Source organism: Pseudophryne corroboree, chromosome 10 (assembly GCF_028390025.1).
Source record: "Pseudophryne corroboree isolate aPseCor3 chromosome 10, aPseCor3.hap2, whole genome shotgun sequence".
In the NCBI taxonomy this organism is placed as follows: domain Eukaryota; kingdom Metazoa; phylum Chordata; class Amphibia; order Anura; family Myobatrachidae; genus Pseudophryne; species Pseudophryne corroboree.
In genome coordinates, this window is record NC_086453.1 from 280,347,350 (window position 1) to 280,372,151 (window position 24,802).

At 44.4% G+C, this 24,802-nt stretch overlaps 1 protein-coding gene across 5 annotated transcripts in view; it reads left to right on the top strand.

The window, feature by feature from the left end:
• SIDT2 (SID1 transmembrane family member 2) overlaps nucleotides 1-24,802 on the top strand; it is a 106,918-nt gene that overhangs the window by 15,416 nt on the left and 66,700 nt on the right. For 4 of the 5 annotated variants that reach the window (XM_063943305.1, XM_063943301.1, XM_063943303.1 and 1 more), the window contains exons 3-5: nucleotides 22,712-22,833; nucleotides 23,028-23,186; nucleotides 23,277-23,322. The exons of the other annotated variant lie outside the window; for it this stretch is intronic. In XM_063943305.1, the coding sequence (XP_063799375.1) occupies nucleotides 22,712-22,833; nucleotides 23,028-23,186; nucleotides 23,277-23,322 (327 nt within the window). The remainder of the gene's footprint in view (nucleotides 1-22,711; nucleotides 22,834-23,027; nucleotides 23,187-23,276; nucleotides 23,323-24,802) is intronic. 5 annotated transcript variants of the gene reach the window in all.

A 24,802-nucleotide genomic window follows, 5' to 3' on the forward strand; every position in this document is an offset into this window, starting at 1 on the left:
GCCTAACCCTAGCCACCCTTATCACCGCAGCCTAACCCTAGCCACCCTTATCACCGCAGCCTAAGCCTACCCCTAGTCCATAATTACTGCTCCTCCCGCCCCTCCGTACTTACCATGGTATTCTGACAGTTGGGATCCTGACCACATTCCGTTTGTTCATCTGCACACATTTTTTGATCTGGTTGTTATTTTTTTTCACACTCAAAATTTTATTTATACTGTGATTATGTAAGGGGTATAATGCAGAATATAATGTAAAATGTGAAGAGGACACAGAAAATAAAGAACTCAGGTGGGGTGCTAGGTTTTCATATCACATAGAAGACCTAGCACAAATGTAATACAAGCATTTTTATGATGACTAAATTCCAAATGCTTTTCTGTATTTTTCACTGAGTTCCCATGTTCTCCATGTGACCCATGGATTGTCTTGCAGTGTATATGAGGGAGGGCTTTCTACATGCAAGGAATAAAGGTGCAGTGGAAAACTTGCAATGCGGGCCCTGCCATGTATAGGTCATATATGTGTACTGGGCGTCGTGGCAATGCCCGTGGCACATCACATTCAATTGATTTCACCCTTTTGGGAGCAGACTTTGTAATAATAGAAAGTAGCGCTTCTCTTAAGATCAATGTGTTGAGAGCAATTCATTGCAATCGGGGAATGAGGAGACAGTACATAGATGTATCAAGCAGTGTAATGTGTGGAACCAATCCACTTCTACCTATTGTTTTTTAGAACGCACTAGATAAATGTTACCTTGAAGCTCATTGGCTGGTATAGGCAACTTCTCCACACTGTTTGCTACATCTTTCCCCTATAGTTAGTAAGAACAGTTTACTGTAAAAACTGCTGCTTCTCAGTGTGTTTTAGCAGGAAATGTGATAGGCAGCAGAACACAGCACCTTTGCTTAGCATAGTATTGTGCTGTTATATGTCATGTGTTATTTGTCCTGCTTAAACACTGAGAATTGGCGACTTTTGCCAGTCGTTGCTTATACCACTTTCATACAGCAGGTGGTGAAAAGCCCAGATTTAACCTGCCATTTGAGTTCCCTGGTCTCAGCCAGTTTTCACACAGAAAACCAAAATAACGGGTGAAGCAATTTTACCTGGTAATTTGCGGATCCACATGGTTATTTCTTCTGTGTGAAAGGGTCAACCCTGTCGCAATTCCCAGGACTTAGAACCGGGTTCACCCTTTCACACAGAAAAAGAACCAGCGTTGTTCTGCAAATTGCCGGGTCCAGATGCTAGACCGGCAATTTGGGTTTCTGTGTGAAAGAGGAGTTAGTAAATTTGTTCCTTAAGCTGGGAACACGATAGACTATGGGTGAAATTCAATTGTTTGAAAAGTCAGTTGGGTGTCTGTTTTTTCCTATCTAATAGACAGGAAAAAAACAGACATCCAACTGACTTTTCAAACATTTGTATTCCCCCCATATGTTTTGAACGATTTGTCATTTTGTGCTGAATAGGAACGACACATCTTCCAGTGTGTACGCACTATCGCGCACCCCTGTGTTTCGTTTGTCGCGTCTTTAGATATGCAATATGTAGTTAAAGACCGAACGATGCAAGATATATCATATGGCCATTTGAAAGGTTGCACCGTGTTTATGCACTATATTGTTTGTTAGTGTTCCTGCCAGGATTTCAGATGGTCAGGGCACAGGGGCACTCTTTGTGGGCACACATGAAAAGGTGGCACAGCCCCACCTTGACGTCGCTGATGGGGGCGTGTGTGCTGGGCTTTTTCCCCAAGCGCTCCATTTCATATGAATAACACGCATCTATTCGCATGGTGGCGGCTTGGCAGGCTGTTTTAGCAGGGCATCGCTACAGAGGCAGGGCACATTTTGCCGTTTAAAAATCGGGCCAGCTAAACCAGCCTAGCGTGAACACTAGTTTGTTCTGGAGTTCAAGGGAAATCGGTACGACCGTCGCGTCATTGGTGTGATGCACTATTGCCTAACAATTTGCTTGTGTGGCTTACTCTGTGTGATGCCCTACTGCCTAACAATCTGCGCGTGTGGCTTACTCTGTGTGATGCACTACTGCCTAACAATCTGCGCGTGTGGCTTGCTCTGTGTGATGCACTACTGCCTAACAATCTGCGCGTGTGGCTTGCTCTGTGTGATGCACTACTGCCTAACAATCTGCGCGTGTGGCTTGCTCTGTGTGATGCACTACTGCCTAACAATCTGCGCGTGTGGCTTGCTCTGTGTGATGCACTACTGCCTAACAATCTGCGCGTGTGGCTTGCTCTGTGTGATGCACTACTGCCTAACAATCTGCGCGTGTGGCTTGCTCTGTGTGATGCACTACTGCCTAACAATCTGCGCGTGTGGCTTGCTCTGTGTGATGCACTACTGCCTAACAATCTGCGCGTGTGGCTTGCTCTGTGTGATGCACTACTGCCTAACAATCTGCGCGTGTGGCTTGCTCTGTGTGATGCACTACTGCCTAACAATCTGCGCGTGTGGCTTGCTCTGTGTGATGCACTACTGCCTAACAATCTGCGCGTGTGGCTTGCTCTGTGTGATGCACTACTGCCTAACAATCTGCAGATGGTATGTTCTTTAAATTAGTAGAATGTGTTTTGCAACACTGTTGGTGACTAATAACACACTGCTCCTGCTAGGGAAATGAAACTTCTGTAAATAGAAAATACTAAACAGTTAAGACATTATGGGGTATATGCAATTGCGGTCAAATTCCCGAAAATGTCGAAAAACTGGAAATTTTCGCCCAAAAAAAAAATTTGACAATGCAATTCAGTACTTTCCGTCAAAAAAACGGACTTTACAAATTCGACTTTTTGAAATTCGACATTTGTCAAATTCGACGTTTCTGCAATGGTACAAGTGCGGCAATTTGCCAAAAGTATATTCAATTGAAGTTTGGAAATTCGATAACAGTGCTTTTAGACAGTAAATTTCGTAATTTTCAATCCGCCACACTTTGGCGGAATCTAATAAAAAAATGTAAAAACATGTTTTTTGTGGGTTTTTTTTATTGGTAATAGCATATCTATTTATATTAGAAGGGATTAGGTACTTGGTTTGTCTATTTTGGAGGCACCAGTATTATTTATATATTTTTAAAAATATTATTTTTTTTTTATTTATTTTTTTAAAATGGAATGGTAAAAATCAGAAAAAAAATTGCGTGGGGTCCCCCCTCCTAAGCATAACCAGCCTCGGGCTCTTCGAGCCGGTCCTGGTTCTAAAAATCTGGGGGGGAAAATGACGGGATCCCCCGTATTTTTAAAACCAGCACCGAGCTCTGCGCCTGGTGCTGGTGCAAAAAATACGGGGGACAAAAAGAGTAGGGGTCCCTTGTATTTTTTACACCAGCATCGGGCTCCACTAGCTGGACAAATAATGCCACAGCCGGGGGTCACTTTTATACAGCGCCCTGCGGCCGTGGCATTAAATATCCAACTAGTCACCCCTGGCCGGGGTACCCTGGGGGAGTGGGGACCCTTTCAATCAAGGGGTCCCCCCCCCCAGCCACCCAAGGGCCAGGGGTGAAGCCCGAGGCTGTTCCCCCCCCCCCCCCCCCCCCCATCCAAGGGCTGCGGATGGGGGGCTGATAGCCTTGAGAAAATTGAAAGAATATTGTTTTTTCCAGTAGTACTACAAGTCCCAGCAAGCCTCCCCCGCAAGCTGGTACTTGGAGAACCACAAGTACCAGCATGCGGGAGAAAAACGGGCCCGCTGGTACCTGTAGTTCTACTGGGAAAAAAATACCCAAATAAAAACAGGACACGTACAACTTTATTACATACATGTCGACACACACACACATACTTACCTATGTTCACACGCCGACCTCTGTCCACTTGTCCGAGTAGAATCCACGTGTACCTGTGAATAAAATTATACTCACCTGATCCAGTGTCCAGATTATAATCCACGTACTTGGCAAAAAAAAAAAAAACTAACACCCGGACCAAACGGACTGAAAGGGGTCCCATGTTTACACATGGGACCCCTTTCCCCCGAATGCAGAGACCCCCCCGTGACTGCTGTCACAGAAAGGTCCCTTCAGCCAATCAGCGAGCGCAACGTCCTGGCACTCTGCTGATTGGCTATGCGCGTCTGAGCTGTCAGACAGCGCATCGCAAAGCCTCTCTATTATATTCAATGGTGGGGTCACCCGCGGTCAGCGGCTGACCGAGGGTAACCCCACCGCTGACCGCAAAGTTCCCACCATTGAAACTAATGGAGGGAGCTGTGCGATGCGCTGTCTGCCAGCAGACGCGCATACAGCCAATCAGGAGAGTGCCACGAAGTAGCGCTTCCTGATTGGCTGAAGGGACCTTTCTGTGACAGCAGTCACGTGGGGTCCCGGCATTCGTGGAAAGGGGTCCCATGTGTAAACATGGGACCCCTTTCAGTCCGTTTGGTCCGGGTGTTCGTTTTTTTTTTTTGCCAAGTACGTGGATTATAATCTGGACACTGGATCAGGTGAGTATAATTTTATTCACAGGTACACCTGGATTCTACTTGGACAAGTGGACAGAGGTCGGCGTGTGAACATAGGTAAGTATGTGTGTGTATCGACATCTATGTAATAAAGTTGTACTTTCAAGGTGTGCGTGTCCTGTTTTTATTTGGGTATTTTTTCCCCAGTAGAACTACAGGTACCAGCGGGCCCGTTTTTCTCCCGCATGCTGGTACTTGTGGTTCTCCATGTACCAGCTTGCGGGGGAGGCTTGCTGGGACTTGTAGTACTACTGGAAAAAACAATATTCTTTCAATTTTCTCAAGGCTATCAGCCCCCCATCCGCAGCCCTTGGATGGGGGGGACAGCCTCGGGCTTCACCCCTGGCCCTTGGGTGGCTGGGGGGGGGACCCCTTGATTGAAGGGGTCCCCACTCCCCCAGGGTACCCCGGCCAGGGGTGACTAGTTGGATATTTAATGCCACGGCCGCAGGGCGCTGTATAAAAGTGACCCCCGGCTGTGGCATTATCTGTCCAGCTAGTGGAGCCCGATGCTGGTGTAAAAAATACGGGGGACCCCTACTCTTTTTGTCCCCGTATTTTTTGCACAAGCACCAGGCGCAGAGCCCAGTGCTGGTTTTAAAAATACGGGGGATCCCCCTGTCATTTCCCCCCCCCGGATTTTTAGAACCAGGACCGGCTCGAAGAGCCCGAGGCTGGTTATGCTTTGGAGGGGGGACCCCACGTAATTTTTTTTCTGTTTTTTTCCGGTTTTTTTTTTAAATCGGATCAAAATCCGTCAAATCGGCCGTTTTTCGACAGCGGGTCTGTCGAATCCGTTTTTTATTGAATATGTTGAATTCCGGCACCCACTTGCCGGAATTCGACGGTCGAATTGTGTCGAATTAAAAAACGGGCGAAAAATTGCCACGATTCGCCGCTAATTGCATATACCCCTATATATTATGCAATTTAAAACAGGAGCTTGACAAATAAAGTGCCTCAACAATAACTGCAAGGGATGAATAGTTTGATAGGTATGTGGTTGCTTGCCATTGTCTGTGAATAGTTCCCTCTCCTTATCTGACCTATTTACTATGTGAAAATCCAGGATATATACTGTACAGTATATTACTCCCCTGTATCTTTACATGCTTTGAGTTTCCAAGCTGACTGTCCCAAGTGTGGTTTCCACTGATGGTTCCTTCTGGCATACTCTATGGAAGTGTCCAGCCTTGTGCCAGCGATAATGGTCCTGTTCTCCCCTCTCTACAGCCTAGGGTTTGCCTCTTTGCTATTGCACTTGCAAAGGCTTTTCATAATACTTTATACAGATACGTATGTTATGTGCCTGACCACTCTGGCCAAAGTTGTAATAGCAGAAAAGAATCTGGCGGGGCCATATTCCCCTACCCTACATACAGTGATACTGTGGAGAATCAAAGGTACTTATACACCACTAGGAATGCTGCTCATAAGTATCCCAAGATTTGGTATCGCTGGTGTCAGTCTGGATACAACCTGCACCAGGACGGAGATAGTGGAGTTTTTTGAGTATGCTGTTTATTATTTATGTTCTGTTATCCTGATGCTGGGTACTCACTAAAATGTCAGCCCGATGTGTCATGCCAGTCATCGGCGGCCTCTGCAGCAAGGGTGCCGATATCTCTGCACAGCCAACACAATATGTCTGTGAATGGCATAGTTTACAGACATATCGCTGGTTCACACCCACGATATATCGGCCAGTGTGTATCCAGCTTGAGCCTCCACACCTTGGACTAGTTGATATGTTTATACATAATATTTTACTTACTGTCTTATATAGATATAAAAACCTATTACAGGTTGAGTATCCCATATCCAAATATTCCGAAATACGGAATATTCCGATATACGGACTTTTTTGAGTGAGCGTGAGATAGTGAAACCTTTGTTTTTTGATGGCTCAATGTACACAAACTTTGTTTAATACACAAAGTTATTAAAAATATTGTATTAAATGACCTTCAGGCTGTGTGTATAAGGTGTACATGAAACATAAATGAATTGTGTGAATATAGACACACTTTGTTTAATGCATAAAGTTATAAAAAATATTGGCTAAAATGACCTTCAGGCTGTGTGTATAAGGTGTATATGAAACATAAATGCATTCTGTGCTTAGACTTAGGTCCCATCACCATGATATCTCATTATGGTATGCAATTATTCCAAAATACGGAAAAATCCCATATCCAAAATACTTCTGGTCCCAAGCATTTTGGATAAGGGAGACTCAACCTGTAATAACCCTTTTCCCTTATTTTGTTTTACTTTTTTGATGCCCTTATGTCTTATTTGATGTTTATTATATTATTGGTTAGGTTACTTTTCCTTACTTTACCAATAAAAATGACCTAACTCACAGTGCTTAAAGTGGTCCTAGAGAGGAGGTGGAACTCACCCCCTCCCCACAGTGCCCATGTAACAAAGGTATTGCGCGCGCCGTAGGCACGCGCTGCAAAAAAAGGGCCGTGGTCTCAAAAAAGGGGAGTGTTACACAATAGTAATAATGCCCACAGTAGTAGCACCCCATAATACACATAATGCCCACAGCAGTAGTGCCTCTTACACACTGCCCACAGTGGTAGTGCCCCTTCTATAGAGCCCATAGTAGTGGTGCCCCTTATACAATGCCCACAATAGCAGTGCCCCTTATGTCCCCAGGAGTGATGCCCCTTATGAAGTGCCCCCTTTACAATGCCCTCATTAGTAGTGCCCCCAGTAGTAATGCCCTTAATGGTAATGCCCCTGTGTAATATTGCCCCCAGTAGTAATGTTGCCTATAGCAATGCCCCCAGTCATTTAGCCCCTGTAGTTATGCCCCCTTGTAGTTTGCCCCCAGTAGTTAGCCCCCTTGTAATTTTCCCCCTGTAGTTTGCCCCCAGCAGATGTCTCCCAGTAGTTTGCCCCCAGTAGATGCACCTCTGTAGTTTGCCCCCAGTAGATGCCCCTCAGTAGCTTGCCCCCCAGTAGTAATGCCCTCCTGTAGTTTGCGCCCAGTAACTTGGCCCCAGTAGTAATGTCCCTCAGTAGTTTGCCCCCAGTAGATGCCCCTCAGTAGTTTGCCACCCAGTAGTAATGCCCTCCTGTAGTTTGCCCCCGTAGTAATGTCCCTTAGTAGTTTGCCCCCGTAGTAATGTCCCCCAGTAGTTTGCCCCCGTAGTAATGTCCCCCAGTAGTTTGCCTCTGTAGTAATGTCCCCCAGTAGTTTGCCCCCAGTAGTAATGTCCCCCAGTAGTAATGCCCCCAGTAAATGCCCTTCAGTAGTTTGCCCCCCAGTAGATGCCCCCCAGTAGTAATGGCCCCAAGTAGTTTGCCCCCGTAGTAATGCCCCCCCAGTTGTTTGCCCCCAGTAGATGCCCCTCAGTAGTTTGCCCCCCAGTAGAAGCCGCTACACAAATAATTAAAAAAAAAATCCACAGCAGACCATATTTACCAAGCCCCGCTCCGTGTACGGCCGCTGCAGTCTTCTGAGTGTCCGCTCCTCGGCACTATGGGAGAGACGTCATGACGTCTCTCCCATAGCGCGCACTGACAGCGTCGGAAGCCGGAGCTCAGTACTGAGCTCTTGCCTCCGGCTGCCGCTGTGCAGGGAGACGGGCGCCCGCTGGTAACACAATCTCAGCGGGCGCCCGTCATCTCCCTGCTGCGGCGCCAGGGGCACATCGGGTGAGGTAAGGCGGAACTGCGTTCCATCTCCAAGTGGAACTGACGGAACGCAGTTCAGCCACGTTCCGGCTCACTTTAACCCCTGCTAACTCAGAATACAGGCTCTACTGCAGACAATAACATTGCCTACTCCAACGTGTATGCAGCATTTGATTTGTTAAGAAAATAACAAGACAGAAAACTAACACCCCCCCCACAAATGATGCCAATAGTGCTATAATCAAGATGACAAAGAGCGTGGAATACTCCCGACATTGGTGGTCATTCCGAGTTGTTCGCTTTCTGACGTTTTTAGCAGAATAGCGATCAGGCTAAAAATGGGCGATTCTGTGCATGCGTATGGGACGCAAGTATTTTCACACAAAACTATGCAATTTTACACAGGTCCTAGCGACGCTTTTCAGTCGCTCTGCTGATCGGTGAGTGATTGACAGGAAGTGGTTGTTTCTGGGCGGAAATTGAGCGTTTTCCGGGCGTGTGCTAAAAAACGCAGGCGTGTAAGGCTAAAACGCAGGAGTGGCTGGAGAAACGGGGGAGTGGCTGGCCGAACGCAGGGCGTGTTTGTGACGTCAAACCAGGAACTAAACGGACTGAGCTGATCGCAATCTAGGAGTAGGTCTGGAGCTACTCAGAAACTGCAGGGAAATATTTAATAGCAGAACTGCTAATCTTTCGTTCGCAATTGTGCTAAGCTAAGATACACTCCCAGAAGGTGGCGGCCTAGCGTGTGCAATGCTGCTAAAAGCAGCTAGCGAGCGATCAACTCTGAATGAGGGCCCTTGTTGCACTAGGTAATTTCTAAGTCGTTCAGACAGGTCACTTTTTGTGTATTTCAGCTTGCCACCCCCGTGTGTAGCGAGCTGAAATTAAATACTTGTGCCTGTCGGCAGCATCATTTGAATAGCTGCCGACGGGGACACGCAATAAAATTTGAATTCAGCCCAAAAAGTCTGATCTTGAATCTGATGTGCAGAAAGTCTTTGCCAGTGACATTGAGTTACACTTGCTTCAGTCAGAAGCAAACATTGACTCAACGCAGGCTGCATATTCTAATTTGTAACTACACTGTTCTCAGTGACCTTCTTTTCATATTTGATCATGTCCATTCAGAGATTTTATATTGTGGCGTTTTTATCAGTTTCTAGAAAGGATAGAAACAAGAAAAATAATAATATAACAAAGTGGTACGTGTGCTAGCAAACATGCAGTAAGACCATAGATGTCCACAAACACAGGGACAGAGAAATAAGGTGAAAACCTTACTTTTACAAGGAACACTAAGCATTCATGTAAAACATGTCTACGGGATAGCACAAGAGCAGCGTGTGAGGGCATCAAACCAAAGGGTGGAAAAAGAGAATTTAGTAAGAGATTAGGGAGAACTCCTATGAGCAGACCTCCGGAGACACAGTAGGGCAGGGGTGGGGAACGTGCGTCCCTCCAGCTTTTGTTGAACTACACATCCCAACATGCCCTGTAACAGTTTTAACTGCAGCAGGGCATGCTGGTATGTGTAGTTCCTTCTATCTAGGACCAGAGCTTATGAAACTTATGTAAAGTATGCCTACTGGTGTATACCTAAAGGTCATGATTGATAGTGTCATTAATAGAGATGTAGACAAGTGACCGGCGGTTAGCATTCTGACACCAGAATCCCGGCCAGCAGGATGCCGCAGGGGGCCCAGGGCTGTTCTCACTCGCGGATGTCCTTGACACCCGTAGAGTGGGAATAGAACCTGTGGCGAGATTCCGAGCCCGCAACGCAGCAGCCGGGATTCCGACCCCAACCCACTTAAACCCGCTTTAGTGAACATGCTCTTAGCAAGAGTTATCAGTGTATGGATGTGTGTAACAGCTTTAGGAATTGTCTAACTGCACATTGACATTCACTTATACTAAACAGTCTCAGGAATTGAAATATCTTATTAGATTTTGTGTAAAGCCGGTAGTAAGGGATCTGGGAGAAATAGAATTCTACACACCTACCAGGCAAGCCACCCAACCCTTAGCAGAAACGTCATAAGCCAAAAGGAGAATTTTATTTTCTCTTCTCTACCTTATTGCATAGAACTGTTTGTTTAAACTTCACCTATAAATGATAGCACTGCAAACACACCTCTGCTGCTGGCGCACCTCGCAGACAGCTGGCAACAGTAATCAAGATACAAAGTAATGATGGAAAAGCCGCATAATGGCGTTATATACGAAGCACAAGAAATAGTGAACAAGTGCAGCCTTCTGATAGAAGAGTGGTTTGCACTCCCCCCAAAAAATAGAAAAATAGTCCCAAGAATTGAAATATTTTTTTTAGATTTGGGGTAAATCTGGTAATAATGATTCACTTCGATACCAGTGAAAGATATGAACGATCTCGTTCATTAATGAACGAGATACCGTTCATATCTTTCAGTGTGGAGACACAACGATGAACGATGCGCGGCTCCACGCTCGTTCATCGTTGGTGCCCCGTCACTTGTGCATGCAGGCCATTATCGACGATCTCGTCCATATTTGCATGCACTGCTGTGGAGCCGGGTGATGGGGGGAGTGAAGAAACTTCACTCCCCCTGTCACCTTCCCCCTCCGCGGCTGGGTCGCCCGTCTGCTGTGTCGGCGTTTGGGCAGCTCGGCGGCTGGTCGCCCAGTCTGTAGGGCCCATTAAATATGAAAATACTGAACAATCTTTAAACCGTAATAAAAATTACATATATATTTGTTAAAAGTTTCAGCTGAAACCACCAAATTGTGATTGATAGTGGTATATTGGTGCTTATACAGGTGATGAGTGGATTATATACTTGTTGCAGACGGTCTGCGAGGTGTGCCAGCAGGGGAGTTGTTTTTGCAGTGATATCATTTATAGGTGAAGTTATAATAAACCGTTCTAAGCAATGAGGAAGAGACAAAATAAAAAGCACCTACTGGCTTACGATGTTTCTGCTAAAGGTTGGGTGGCTTGTTGTGTATAATTCTACTTCTCCCAGATTCTTATAGAGATGTTGGACATGTGTTGTGACAGCAAGAAAAGGGTACTTCTAGCCATATCCAGATAATATCCAGATAAAAGCAGCCTTGGAACATGTGGGATAGTTTCCAGCATTGATCCTGTTCATTTTTCAACAGTGTAAATATTGGCCTTTGGATTTGTTTTTGTACTGTAAATGCTGCGATAACTGGGCATTTGTCCAGTAGCGGCTGTGGTATTTTATTTTATATTTAATTTCTATGCATGTGTTGTCAGTGAGTGTTATTTATGATGCTTTTTTAGGCTTGCAAATGCACTCACTTGTTCTTAATGGCATTTCATGGTGCACGCCCACTTCAGGGCTTTAGGGGGAATTTCTCCCCATGGCCGCCACTAGATAGCGCCCAACGGAGCAATTAGCTTGTTGCTCCGTTCGGGTGCGTGGAGTCATGGGGAGACACATTTCAGCCCGCTGCCCCCTGTGCTGGTGAGCTGGTGAAATGTGCGAAAAGTGACCCATTTAGGTGCCCAGATCGGATGTCAATTAAATTCCCCCACAGAGTCCTCCCTGAGGAAATTTTCTGCACCTAGTTTTCATGAATACCGAATATTATTGTATTGGAGTCTAAATTTACTTTGAAAGCATAAGGTGTTAACTCGCTCTTCATGCTTAGCTTGTTGTTGCCTTGGGCCCGCACAAATAGCTACATCACCAGCATGGAAGACATTGTGGCATAATGTGAACAGGGGTTTCTTTGTGTCGTAAAGTAGACTTGGGGCACTACATTGTCTTTAACACATTTATAGGCTGGGAGTATTTACACATTGTACTTTTTAATAACATTACCAACATTACCTGTCTTATTGACAGTGTTATTGGTAGGGGCCTCCACAGCTTAGTTACCTTGGGTCCCCCACAAACCTTATTCCGGGCTAGCTATGGAAGGACAGAGTGTGGACACATCTTGATTTCTGATTCAATTAGCAGAAGTGATGGGGAATTTAATAAAAATTAGAATCTTAAGATGTTTTAAGGATAAGTATTTATAGAGTATCAGGTCTTAGTGGTTTGTAAAAATGCATAAATCTAATCTGCTTTTTTCATACGCGTTTCACACTTTTTTATTTTTAAATTAGCTCAGTTCTTGCTATTTTATAAAATATAGGCTGCATTAAAAACTTATAGAGAAACAAAAAAACAAAAGGACTGCGCTTATCGCTATCTGATAAACCAAGCTGCTTCAGGAGTATGAAGGGAATCCACTTTTCCCAATATTACGTTAAGAAACCAAAGAGAGCCCTCCAAGCGCTATGATATCAGATATTAACACTTCTACTTAAATTATTGATCATACATCTTTGTGGAAAATAGTAATATTTTATTTAAAAATATATAGGCACAAAAAAATTTTTTTTTTAATTAATATCTAAAATATGAAAAAGTGAGTCCTAATACCGGTATACTACATGTAAACAATACAACATATAACATATATTGGGGGGTGAAATGGCTTCGCAAATCTTTCACCTTAAAGGATATAGATAGTTATATCCTTTATATAGCGTACAGTTTGATACGTCCCAAAATCTTGCAGTGTCCTTCTTATGAACTTTCAAACAAATGAAACTCATAAAAGTCCATAATTTGTTCAAGGGCATTCATGAACATAAAGTGGAAGTCACTTTTAGAAGTTGGGGATCACCGCAACTTACTTGTAAATCCGTAAATATCAAAGAAAGCAAAGCATCAGATGTCCGCCGGCAGACGTGGTGTGGTGCTCTAGCATCAACTAGTTTCGCCTGTCTAGCAGGCTTCGTCAGGATAACTGAGTGCACCATCTGTCCTGCTTTTATAGCTCCCTCTGATAGCGGTTCCCATGGAGACGGATAAACATTTCCGCCCCTTATCTCACTTACATCGTAGCTTCCGCCCTTTCTCCTGCTTTGTTTATCGACTTTGCTGTTTCCAGCTTCCTCCCTTCGTTCGTAAGGTCCTCCACCGCTGGCCGCATCACTTCCGTCCTCGCTCCTTCCATATGATGTTTACCGTTGTCATGGCTACCAGTGCTTGAACGTCAGTTCCGTCTTTGCTGACTTACTCCATCAGTTCCGCCCTAACCAGCCGCATCACTTCCGCCCGCATTCACAATCGTTACCATGGATGCTTGTATTGAATGCGTTTAGGCTTATTATTATTTCTCTTACATCCTAGAGGATGCTGGGGACTCCGTAAGGACCATGGGGTATAGACGGGCTCCGCAGGAGACATGTGCACCTAAAAGAACTTTGTAGTATGGTGTGCACTGGCTCCTCCCTCTATGCCCCTCCTCCAGACCCCAGTTAGATCTTGTGCCCAGAGGAGATAGGGTGCATTACAGGGAGCTCTCCTGAGTTTTCTGTAAAAAGAATTTTGTTAGGTTTTTTATTTTCAGGGAGCTCTGCTGGCAACAGACTCCCTGCATCGTGGGACTGAGGGGAGAGAAGCAGACCCACTTCTTAAGAGTTTAAGGGCCCTGCTTCTTAGGCTACTGGACACCATTAGCTCCAGAGGGAGTCGGAACACAGGTCTCACCCTGGGGTTCGTCCCGGAGCCCTGCCGCCATCCTCCTCACAGATGCCGGAAAAAAGATGCCGGGTGAGTATGAAAGACATATGAAGACGTCAGGCGGCAGAAGACTTCAGATCTTCATGAGGTAAGCGCGCAGCAGGAAGCTGCACGCCATTGCTCCCACACTTACACACACACACACACACACACACACACACACACACACACACACACACACACTGGGCACTGATGGGGGCAGGGCACAGGGGGGGGCTCCCTGGGCAGCAATAAACCTCATTTTGGGCATTAAAGCATGTAGTTAGGCTGCGGAGGCAGTAAAATACAGATCCCCGCCATTTTTTCAATTTACGAGCGGGACCGAAGCCCGCCGTGTGAGGGGGCGGAGCTTGATCCCTCAGCACTAACCAGCGCCATTTCTCTAACGTCCTAGTGGATGCTGGGGACTCCGTAAGGACCATGGGGAATAGACGGGCTCCGCAGGAGACATGGCCACTTTAAGAAAGAATTTGGATTCTGGTGTGCTCTGGCTCCTCTCTCTATGTCCCTCCTCCAGACCTCAGTTTGAATCTGTGCCTGGACGAGCTGGGTGCTGTTTAGTGAGCTCTCCTGAGCTTGCTATAAGAAAGTATTTTTTGTTAGGTTTTTTATTTATTTTCAGGGAGCTCTGCTGGCAACAGACTCCCTGCATCGTGGGACTGAGGGGAGAGAAGCAGCCCTACTCTCTGCAGATAGGTCCTGCTTCTTAGGCTACTGGACACCATTAGCTCCAGAGGGATCGTACACAGGATCTCACCCTTTGTCGTCCGATCCCGGAGCCGCGCCGCCGTCCCCCTCGCAGAGCCGGAAGACAGAAGCCGGGTGAAAGAAGCAAGAAGACTTCGAAATCGGCGGCAGAAGACTCCAGTCTTCACTGAGGTAGCCATTGCTCCCACATTACACCCACACACTCCGGTCAAATTCCGGAGAAATTGTTCTAGGAAAGAAGATTATGAAGAACAAACGGAGAAATTAATTAAACAATTTGAGAATAAGAATTATGAAAGATCAAATTTGGAAAAAAATAAAGAAGAAGGGGACATAATAGATAGAAATTATCTCCTCTGTTACAAAGAAAAGAAAAACATTCAAGATGAACTTCTGTTCCTAACGAACTACTCAAGTCAATGAAGTTTTCTAGAAAAAAAGTATTTTTAAACATTGGCATATCTTGAAAGCTGATAAAGATCTGGAAGATATTTTACCCAAGAAACCGAAGGTGATCTTTAGGAGAGCACCTACAATAAAAAATAAAATTGTAAAAGGGATTTTAAAGAAAGAGACGAAAGGAAAAGAAACTTGGTTAAAAGAATCAGAACAAGTTTTTTTATAATTGTCATAACTGCATAGCCTGTAAAAAACCAAGAATATATCGACGAAACCAATTCGACAATATACATCAAGTAAAACAGGAAAAGAATACAAAATAAATGAAAGAATTACCTGTAATTCGAAAGGGGTGATCTATTTGCTCGTGTGCCCATGCGGGCTACAATATGTGGGGAAGACGTATCGTAACCTACATATTAGAATTAACGAGCATTTAAGTAACATAAAGAGTAATAAGGAAAATCACAGCATTCCAGAACACTTCACTAAGAAACATTAATAGTGATCCCTCAGGCCTAAAATTTATAGGTATAAAAATGGTAAAGAAACCTTGGAGAGGTGGAAACTGGAATGACCTACTATTAAAAGAAGAAGCAAGAACAATGTTCAATCTGGGAACATTAATACCGGGAGGGCTTAATGTAGAAGGGGACCTTCATCCATTTTTGAAAGAGAATTGAAGAAATACTGATTCTATCATTTTTATTTTTATACATATATATATATAGGTGTTATTTTTAATGAAATTAGGAACTAATTATTATAAAATAAATTTTTAGTCACTGTGTTTTATGTTGGTATGTTTGTGAGTATAAGATGGGGGAAAATTAAATCCCACCCCTAGAGCAAAATAATTGTAAAATATAAGAAAAAACGGGACACATGGACATTGAGGAAAACACTGAAGCCATGGGGACTATAATTACAAATAATAAGTTTTACTAAAATATATAGTGAGAAAGCGGGATTTGATGGATGAAGATAACAGTAAGAATTTAAATGAAGTAAAGTTTGATTAAAAATAATAATAAGCCTAAACGCATTCAATACAAGTATCCATGGTAACGATTCTGAATGCGGGCGGAAGTGATGCGGCTGGTTAGGGCGGAACTGATGGAGTAAGTCAGCAAAGACGGAACTGACGTTCAAGCACTGGTAGCCGTGACAACTGTAAACATCATATGGAAGGAGTGAGGACGGAAGTGATGCGGCCAGCGGAGGAGGACCTTACGAACGTAGGGCGGAAGCTGGAAACAGCAAAGTCGATAAACAAAGCAGGAGTAAGGGCGGAAGCTACGATGTAAGTGAGATGAGGGGCGGAAATGTTAATCCGTCTCCATGGGAACCGCTATCAGAGGGAGCTATAAAAGCAGGACAGATGGTGCACTCCGTTATCCTGACGAAGCCTGCTAGACAGGAGAAACTAGTTGATGCTAGAGCACCACACCACGTCTGCCGGCGGACATCTGATGCTTTGCTTTCTTTGATATTTACGGATTTACAAGTAAGTTGCGGTGATCCCCAACTTCTAAAAGTGACTTCCACTTTATGTTCATGAATGCCATTGAACAAATTATGGACTTTTATGAGTTTCATTTGTTAGAAAGTTCATAAGAAGGACACTGCAAGATTTTGGGACGTATCAAACTACGCTATATAAAGGATATAACTATCTATATCCTTTAAGGTGAAAGATTTGCTAAGCCATTTCACACCCCAATATATGTTAAATGTTGTATTGTTTACATGTAGTATACCGGTATTAGGACTCACTTTTTCATATTTTAGATATTAATTAAAAAAAATTGTTTTTTTGTGCCTATATATTTTTAAATAAAATATTACTATTTTCCACAAAGATGTATGATCAATAATTTAAGTAGAAGTGTTAATATCTGATATCATAGCGCTTGGAGGGCTTTCTTTGGTTTCTTGCATTAAAAACTTAAACTGGCAATTCAAGTATTAGTTAGCAGCTAACCCTTTTATCAACAGCAGATTGGTATGAAAACTCTGCTACCCCACCAATTGAAAGGGAAAAATATGAATACGACAAAGATTTCTACTCCATGGGACAGATTAAATTGGGAGCGAGGTAAAAAAACCTTTTCTTCCTGCGCTTCCAATTTTGGATGACTGTGGTTATGCGCGCATCCGATACCCATGGTATTCAATAGAAAAAGGCTGTTGCAGGGATTTCAGCACTGAAAACCTTAAGTTGCGTAAAAAAAATAAAAAAAAAAAATTAGACTTACCTGTCTGGATGTCTTTGGTGGTCTCCCTCCACTTCCGACTGGGGTGGGTGGTGCTGGGAGACGAAAGGGCTGCTGGGATATGTACTGTAGTTCTCCTGGGGGGCCAGCTCGGGGGGTTCATACACACTCGCATGCGCGCGCACACACACACTCATAGACATTCCACAACACTACATACTCACCGCTGCTGCAGAGGACCCGGTGCCCGACACTGGATGAATAAGACACCACTTCGAAAAGGTGATTAACTACTGACTAATTAAGTAAATTGTAAACTTACAATTGCTTAATAAGTCCTCAGGAGTGACGTGCCGCCAGGGTGCCAGACCAAGTTCTGGTGATTTTTCCTAAAAATATTGATTTTAGGGAATATCAGACTTGCTCTGGGGGGGGTGCATGAAAAAAGCCGTAATTTCTACAGGAATCACTGCGTCCCATGTTCAATCCCGCAATTGAATACCAAATTTTTTTTTTTCCCTCGCCCACAATTGTATTCTCCCCCCCCCCCCCCCCCCCCCCATGTGTTGGTCAACCAGCTATGCCCTACAGCAAATGTGTTGTGTGTGTTGATCAACCATCTATTTGCATATAGCCTTTATATCTCACTGTGTATTTCTTAAATTCCTCCTTTTTGTTTTTCTAAATAAATCTCACTGATTAAAGAAAAAGTTTTTTTTTCTTTAAACAACTTTTTTCTTTTTCTTACTTGGCGGTCCCTCCTTTCTGTGATCTATCAAAGCTGTAGGGACACATTATTTCTATTTTAAAGCAAACTGTGTGTTGATGTCACTAATGTTTCAAAACATATATATATATATATATATATATATTTTTATATACCGTATATACTCGAGTATAAGCCGAGTTTTTCAGCACATTTTTTTTGCTGAAAAAGGCCCCCCTCGGCTTATACTCGAGTGATGCAAAGTTACCTGCTTGCTGTGGCCGGCGGCAGCAGTGTGAGCTATCCCGGAGGATCCGTGTCATGTCTGCAGAAGCGCGAAGATCCTGCCTGCTGCTGCTGCTCTGATGATGCGTGCAGGAGGATCTCCGGCGGCGGGGGAGAGGGCAGCAGTAGTTGTAGTGTCTGCAGCAGCCGCCGTGCTGAGATCTTGGCTGCTGCTGCTGACGATGCGTGCAGGAGGATCTCCGGCGGCGGGGGAGAGGGCAGCAGTAGTTGTAGTGTCTGCAGCAGCCGCCGTGCTGAGATCTTGGCTGCTGCTGCTGACGATGCGTGCAGGAGGATCTCCGGCGGCGGGGGAGAGGGCAGCAGTAGTTTTGATTAGAAGTGACTAATCTCCGGCGGCGGGGGAGAGGGCTGAGGAGGGCAGCGGCGGGGACGCGCCCCAGCAGCAGCAGCAGTAGTGTGTAGAGGAAGGGACTGCCCCCTGTCGTGTCTGCAACAGCCACTAAGATCCTGGCTGCTGCTGCTGACGATATTGGGTGGAGGAGGGTCTCCGGCGGTGGGGGCCAGGGCTGAGGAGGGCAGCGGCGGGGAGGCGCTCCAGCAGCAGCACAGTGTGTAGAAGAAGTGCATGCTCGGTCTCACGGCCACCTGCCTGTGTATGTCATATTATTAATATCATCCTCAATTTCTGATGTGGTTGGGAACGGGAGGGGGGCGCCTGTGGTGTATGTCATATTATTATCCTCAATTTCTGCTTCTGATGTGGTTGGGTGCGGGAGGGGGGCGCCTGTGGGGTGTTAGATCCCTGCAGCTTACACTGACTGTGTGACTCCTCCAGACAGTGTCATGGTGCCAGCCCTACACTATTCCCCAGAATACATTTCCTTTATATCTCACCAGTTCTATGTCCTGTTCTCATCCCACACCCTGTCCTCACCCCACAGCAGATAAACCTGTCCTCACCCCAGAGCAGAAGTCCCTGTCCTCACATACCCTCCAACAGTACCTTTTTGGCAGGTACAGTACCTTTTCAAATGGTCTGTACCTGCCAAAAAGGGCTTTGTACCGATTTTTGACTCTCCTAATGTACATTGAAAGTATGGGAAAGAGGGTGTGGCCATTCCCCCTTTACCTGTGGCCACACCCCCTTCCCTAATTTGTACCGGTTTTTATGTGTAAAATTTTGGAGGGTATGTCCTCATCCTGGATCTGTCCCTGAGCGGCGCCCATAGCACAGCGCTATGCAAACACCAGCAGATGAACAGCTTTGCCGGCGATGATACACCGCTCATCGCCGGGGCCGTACAAAACACCAAGTATGAGTGGCTATCAGCTCAGTCACCCTGTGTGTACGGGTCTTAACCCTGGCACTGCGCACCACAGTAAGCAGATGGAGGGGCCAGTATTCAGTTAAGCCGCTGCCCAGCTAGAGTGAAATCTTGCCTTGCGCATCAACGTGCTCGCTGTGCGAATAGATGTGTACGGCTAGAGCTGGCAAACAGAGGCCCTCATTCCGAGTTGATCGCTAGCTGTCGTTGTTCGCAGCACATCGATCAGGCTAAAAATCAGCATTTCTACGCATGCATACGGGCCGCAGTACGCACGCGCAAAGTACTTTCACACAACTATGCAGTTTTATACAAGGGCGAGCAACGTTTTTTTGTCGCTCTGTTGATCGGTGAGTGATTGACATGAATGGGGCATTTCTGGGAGGTAACAGCGTTTTCCGGGTGTGCTAAAAAAAAACGCAGGCGTGTCAGATAAAAACGCCGACGTGCCTGGGGAAATGGGGGAGTGGCTGGCCGAACGCAGGGCGTGTTTGTGACATCAAACCAGGAACTAAAACTGACTGAAGTGATCGCAAGGTAGGAGTAGGTTTGGAGCTGCTCAGAAATTGCATGAAAATTTTTACGAGCAGTTCTACTAACCTTTCGCTCGCACTTCTGCTAAGCTAAGATACACTCCCAGAGGGCGGCAGCCTAGCGTGTGCACTGCTGCTAAAAGCAGCTAGCGAGCGATCAACTCGGAATGAGGGCCAGAGAGCAAATAGAAGAAGTACTGTAGCAGGCTTTCAACGCTGCACGACCTAGTGCATGCGTACTGTTCAAAAGTTTTCAAAGTCTTTTTTTTTTATCCTGTTAGAAATGGATCCCAATACTTCTAATCCTGGACCAAAACAAAAACGCAGGTCATACGAAGCTGGTTTCAAACTTAAGGTTGTGTCAAGAGCAGAAGAGAGCAATAACAGTATTGCAAGTAGGGAATTTTGTGTTGACGAAAAACAAGTGAGGGAGTGGCGGAAAATGAAAGCTGACTTGGAAAAGATTCCAAAGGCAAAAAAAGCTCGACGTGGTTTAACGACTTCATATGACGCTCTAGAGACTGAATTGCATAAATGGGTTATGGAGTGTCGTCAAAATGGTTACTGCGTGACACGTATGGGAATTCGCTTACGTGCCCTTCAAATGGCTAGAGATGACAAATTAAAAGCACCAGGCATTGAAAATTTTGTTGCGTCAGCAGGATGGTGTACCCGCTTTATGAATAGGTTTGCCTTATGTTTGCGGCAAAGAACAAAGATTTCACAGAAGTTGCCAAAAGACCTTGATGAGAAAGTGATGTCATTCCATTCATTCATCATAAAACAAAGAAGGATCCATAATTTTGACCTGGGAGATATTGGGAATATGGATGAAACACCTATGACCTTTGATCTTCCTAGCAACAGAACTGTGGCAAGTTTGGGAGAAAAAACTATTTTACTCAGAACCACAGGAAATGAAAAAAACCATTTCACAGTCGTTCTGTCATGTTTGGCTAATGGAACTAAGCTGCGGCCTGTCATTATTTTTAAAAGAAAGACCTTGCCTAAAAAGGTCAAATTCCCACCACGAATAACAGTGCGTGCACATATTAAAGGCTGGATGGATGAAGACGGAACAAAAAAATGGCTGGAAGAAGTTTGGAACGGACGTCCAGGAACAGCCTTAAAGAAAAAACCATCATTGCTAGTTTGGGATATGTTCAGAGCCCACACATCTGATGACATAAAAAAATTGGCTAAGTCTTCTCAAGTTACTTTGGCCGTTATTCCAGGTGGGCTTACATCTGTATTGCAGCCCCTAGATGTGTGTTTAAACAAACCTTTCAAAGACCGTGTGCGGAAAATGTGGCATGAATGGATGTCATCTGGTCAAGCCCGATTGACAAAAGTTGGAAATCTGACGAAACCCGACATAGAATTGGTAGCTAAGTGGGTTCGTGATGCATGGGAAGAGATTCCAGAGGACATGGTGCAACGTGCCTTCAAGAAATGTGGCATTAGTAATGCTATGGATGGCAGTGAAGACAGCGTTTTGTATGAGAACGACAGCAGTGATGGTGATGACTGCGAACTCCATGATGACGACAATGTCTATGCTGATAGCCTCACACCAGATAAAGTTGAAGCTCTGTTTGGACATACAGATGATGAGGAGGAATCCAGTTTTGAAGGATTTTAACTCTTGTGTTTTAGCTTGGTTGCTGATTGAGCTAAGGTTTTTGTACTTTTAAAGTTATTGTTGATACCATATTGGTTTTGTTGACTCTCTTTTCCACTTACAGAGCTAGTTTACTGTTTTTCTTTGAAATAAATATTCAAAAACATTTAACCTACTGATGACTCAATTAATGTAATTTTATTGGTATCTATTTTTATTTTTTAATTTTCCAGTAGCTGCTGCATTTCCCACCCTAGGCTTATACTCGAGTCAATAAGTTTTCCCAGTTTTTTGTGGTAAAATTAGGTGCCTCGGCTTATATTCGGGTCGACTTATACTCGAGTATATACGGTATATATATATATATATATATATATATATATATATACAGTGTGTGTGTGTGTGTGTGTATATATATATATATATATATATATATATATATATATAATTTGACTCTTTGGGCAAATGGTGCCAATGTGACTGTTGTCCACATCCTGTGTTCTCTTACATGCAGCACACACATACTGACTACTTCTAATTTTCCTCTGCATTTTAGGGGCAGATTTAATTAGCTAGTCAACGGAATTCCACTACCCAGTGCGGTAAGTGCATTTCAAACAGATTTTTCCTTGCAGCCTCAGGAGCTGCAAGGCAAAATCCATGTTAAATGCACACGCAGTTACCCTTAGTTCTGAGCACTTAACCCATAATCTATGGGATAACATGAGTTAGCCACTCAGGGAAACTGCTGTAATAATTGAATAGCTCCAGGCAAGGGTATAGCAACCATAGGTGCAGGGAATGCAGCTCCTATGGAACCCACATTCCCTGTCACAGTTACATGTGTTATAAATATTGCTATGGGGCCCACAAAGTTCTGGCTATGGCCCTGGCTCCAGGCATTAAACCTGAAGCTTTACCCCTGCAGTAAACACTGTGGCTAACTGAATCGGCTTCCTAGAGTTGGACAAGCCTGTGCCCTCCTCACACCTGTAAATCAGACATTTTACAGTTCGCACCCCCTTATAGTACTAAATGGTATTTCCAGGTGTCATTTTACATTCAGTAACTGTACTTACTCCTAACTGTAGTTCAGACTCCCCGTGTTCACATTTGAATAGCATCAATATGCCCATGTGACTGTTTAGAGTTCTACAGTTTATGCTTAATCCCTAAACCTACCAATTGCTATAATCGTGTCTAACTGTCTTTTGTATTTAGACGGAGGGGGTGAGAGTGTCTGTTAAAGTATTGTCTGAGCAGAAAGGAACACCTTTGCTCTTTGTGGTCCGGCAGAAGGAGGCTGTGGTGTCTTTCCAAGTGCCACTTACCCTCAGGGGGTTGTAAGTAGCAACAGTTCTTCCTTTTATTTTACCTGAGTATATCTTCCAATTGCCAGGCGGTATTATCATACTGTCATTATCTTTCTGTCTATCCTTTCCCTGTAAACAACTTTATAATGCTCTACTCTTCATTAATTGTCCATACACACCCAAGGAGGTATAATTGTATTTACAAATGTTCCTGTTTTCCTTAGGTACCAGCGCAATTACCAATACCAGGATGTTGGGCGCACGCTGTGCCAACCACCAACTAGGGCAGAGACGGAGTCCTTTTATGTGGATGTTTCTACCCTGTCAGAGAAGAACACTACCTATGGTTTACGTGTCACACACGTGGAGAGTTTTGTGCTGCGGTGAGAAAGCATGTATCCGTGTGATGCTTTGTATGTACATACATGTGTCTGTATCAGAGTGAATTTCATGAGTTTTTTTTATCTTTGTAGGACAACAGAACCGTTCAGTTTTAATTCAACTCCCGCTCAGCCTCAGGTATAATGTTTAAGAGGTGACAAGTACATGTGTTTCTATTAGGTGCAGATAAGGTTTATGTCCGTGTCTGTTGTTGTCTGTACTTTGATGTATTGTGTTTGTGCATCTGGAAGTTAATGACTAGATGACTACTAAAGACAAGCAGGACTTCTGTACACACTCTGGAAGGATAAGTACTGCTCCTCCTGGTACTGAGAGAAGCAGATGAGTGTCCTCGGGTATTTAACACCTACTACTACTATAGACTTCACTGTGTTTAGCAGTTTTGTTATTGTTTGTTTCCAGAAGATAGATCTTATTACCTTCTTTGTAAAATCAAGTACCTTTCTGGCGATTACACATGTGTCCGCATACATCTTTGCTGCAGTCACGCCAGACAGATCCTCTCTTCGCACCAGGGCCCTTGAGATTCTGCTAGCTTTGGGCGTCTTTTTGTTTTATACATCTCCTTTGCTCAAAATGTGTCTTATTCACAATGGAATGGAACTAGGATGCTCCAGGCGACTGTGCTGATCAATTTTCTATGCAACACTTTGTTTTCTGTATGCGGCTGAGTCTGAATCTGCATATGAAGTGCCACAATGCTCCTGTCGCATTTTTTTTCCCATGCCAAGTTCCGTTGTGCTCCGTATACAGAATAAATCCCACACAATATACAAATGGCGCATATCAATTTAACCGGCACGGTTTCTTGGTGCATCTTCGTTACATTTCCGGCAGACAATAGATGCCCGACGCTAGCACGGGGCCTGTCTGCTCACTTTCACCATTTATCTCCTGCTGTGATGCGTATTGAGGATAGATGTATGACGATACATCTGTACCTTCTTTTGTCAACATGGTTTAATATATTGTAAATGCTAATTAAAAACTTTTAAAGCATCAAACCCAATTCCCCCTACCAGAATTGTAGAGGTACTGTCCACTGTGCTGTTGGAGTCTCTAATATCAACAGTTGTTGACAGAGGAAGGCAAGTAAGGTGCACCTTATTTCAACAGGGACCCCAACAGAAAGGAGTATTGGGGAGAGCCTAGACCATTCAGGTAATGGGGGTGACAAAGCTTAGGGATACATGAAAAAAAGAGAAAAATTGAGTTAAAAGTAGGTTTAACTTTTAAAGTAAAGCTGTCAAGCTATTTTGAAAACAATATATAATTAACAATAGCTGCATATTCCGTTTGGAACAAACTTCTGCAGACTGTAGTTGACCGCTGTATAATTTACTTCTATCGGTTAATCCCCAGTGATCGCAAAAATGCGCTATAGCGCGTATTTTACCCACTTTTAAATTCCGGTGACTCGCTTTTCAAAAATGGGAGGGCCCCCGGGGACGCGCTCAGCAGCAGCAAATCAGAGCGATTGCTGTTTCCTGGATTTAAATAGGAGGGAGGTGGAGCATTACCGCTCCTCTCCTATTCACGTGCAGTGGCTTCGTTCACAGGGTCCCGCCATGATCGCGCGGCTCCCTGGAACAGTATG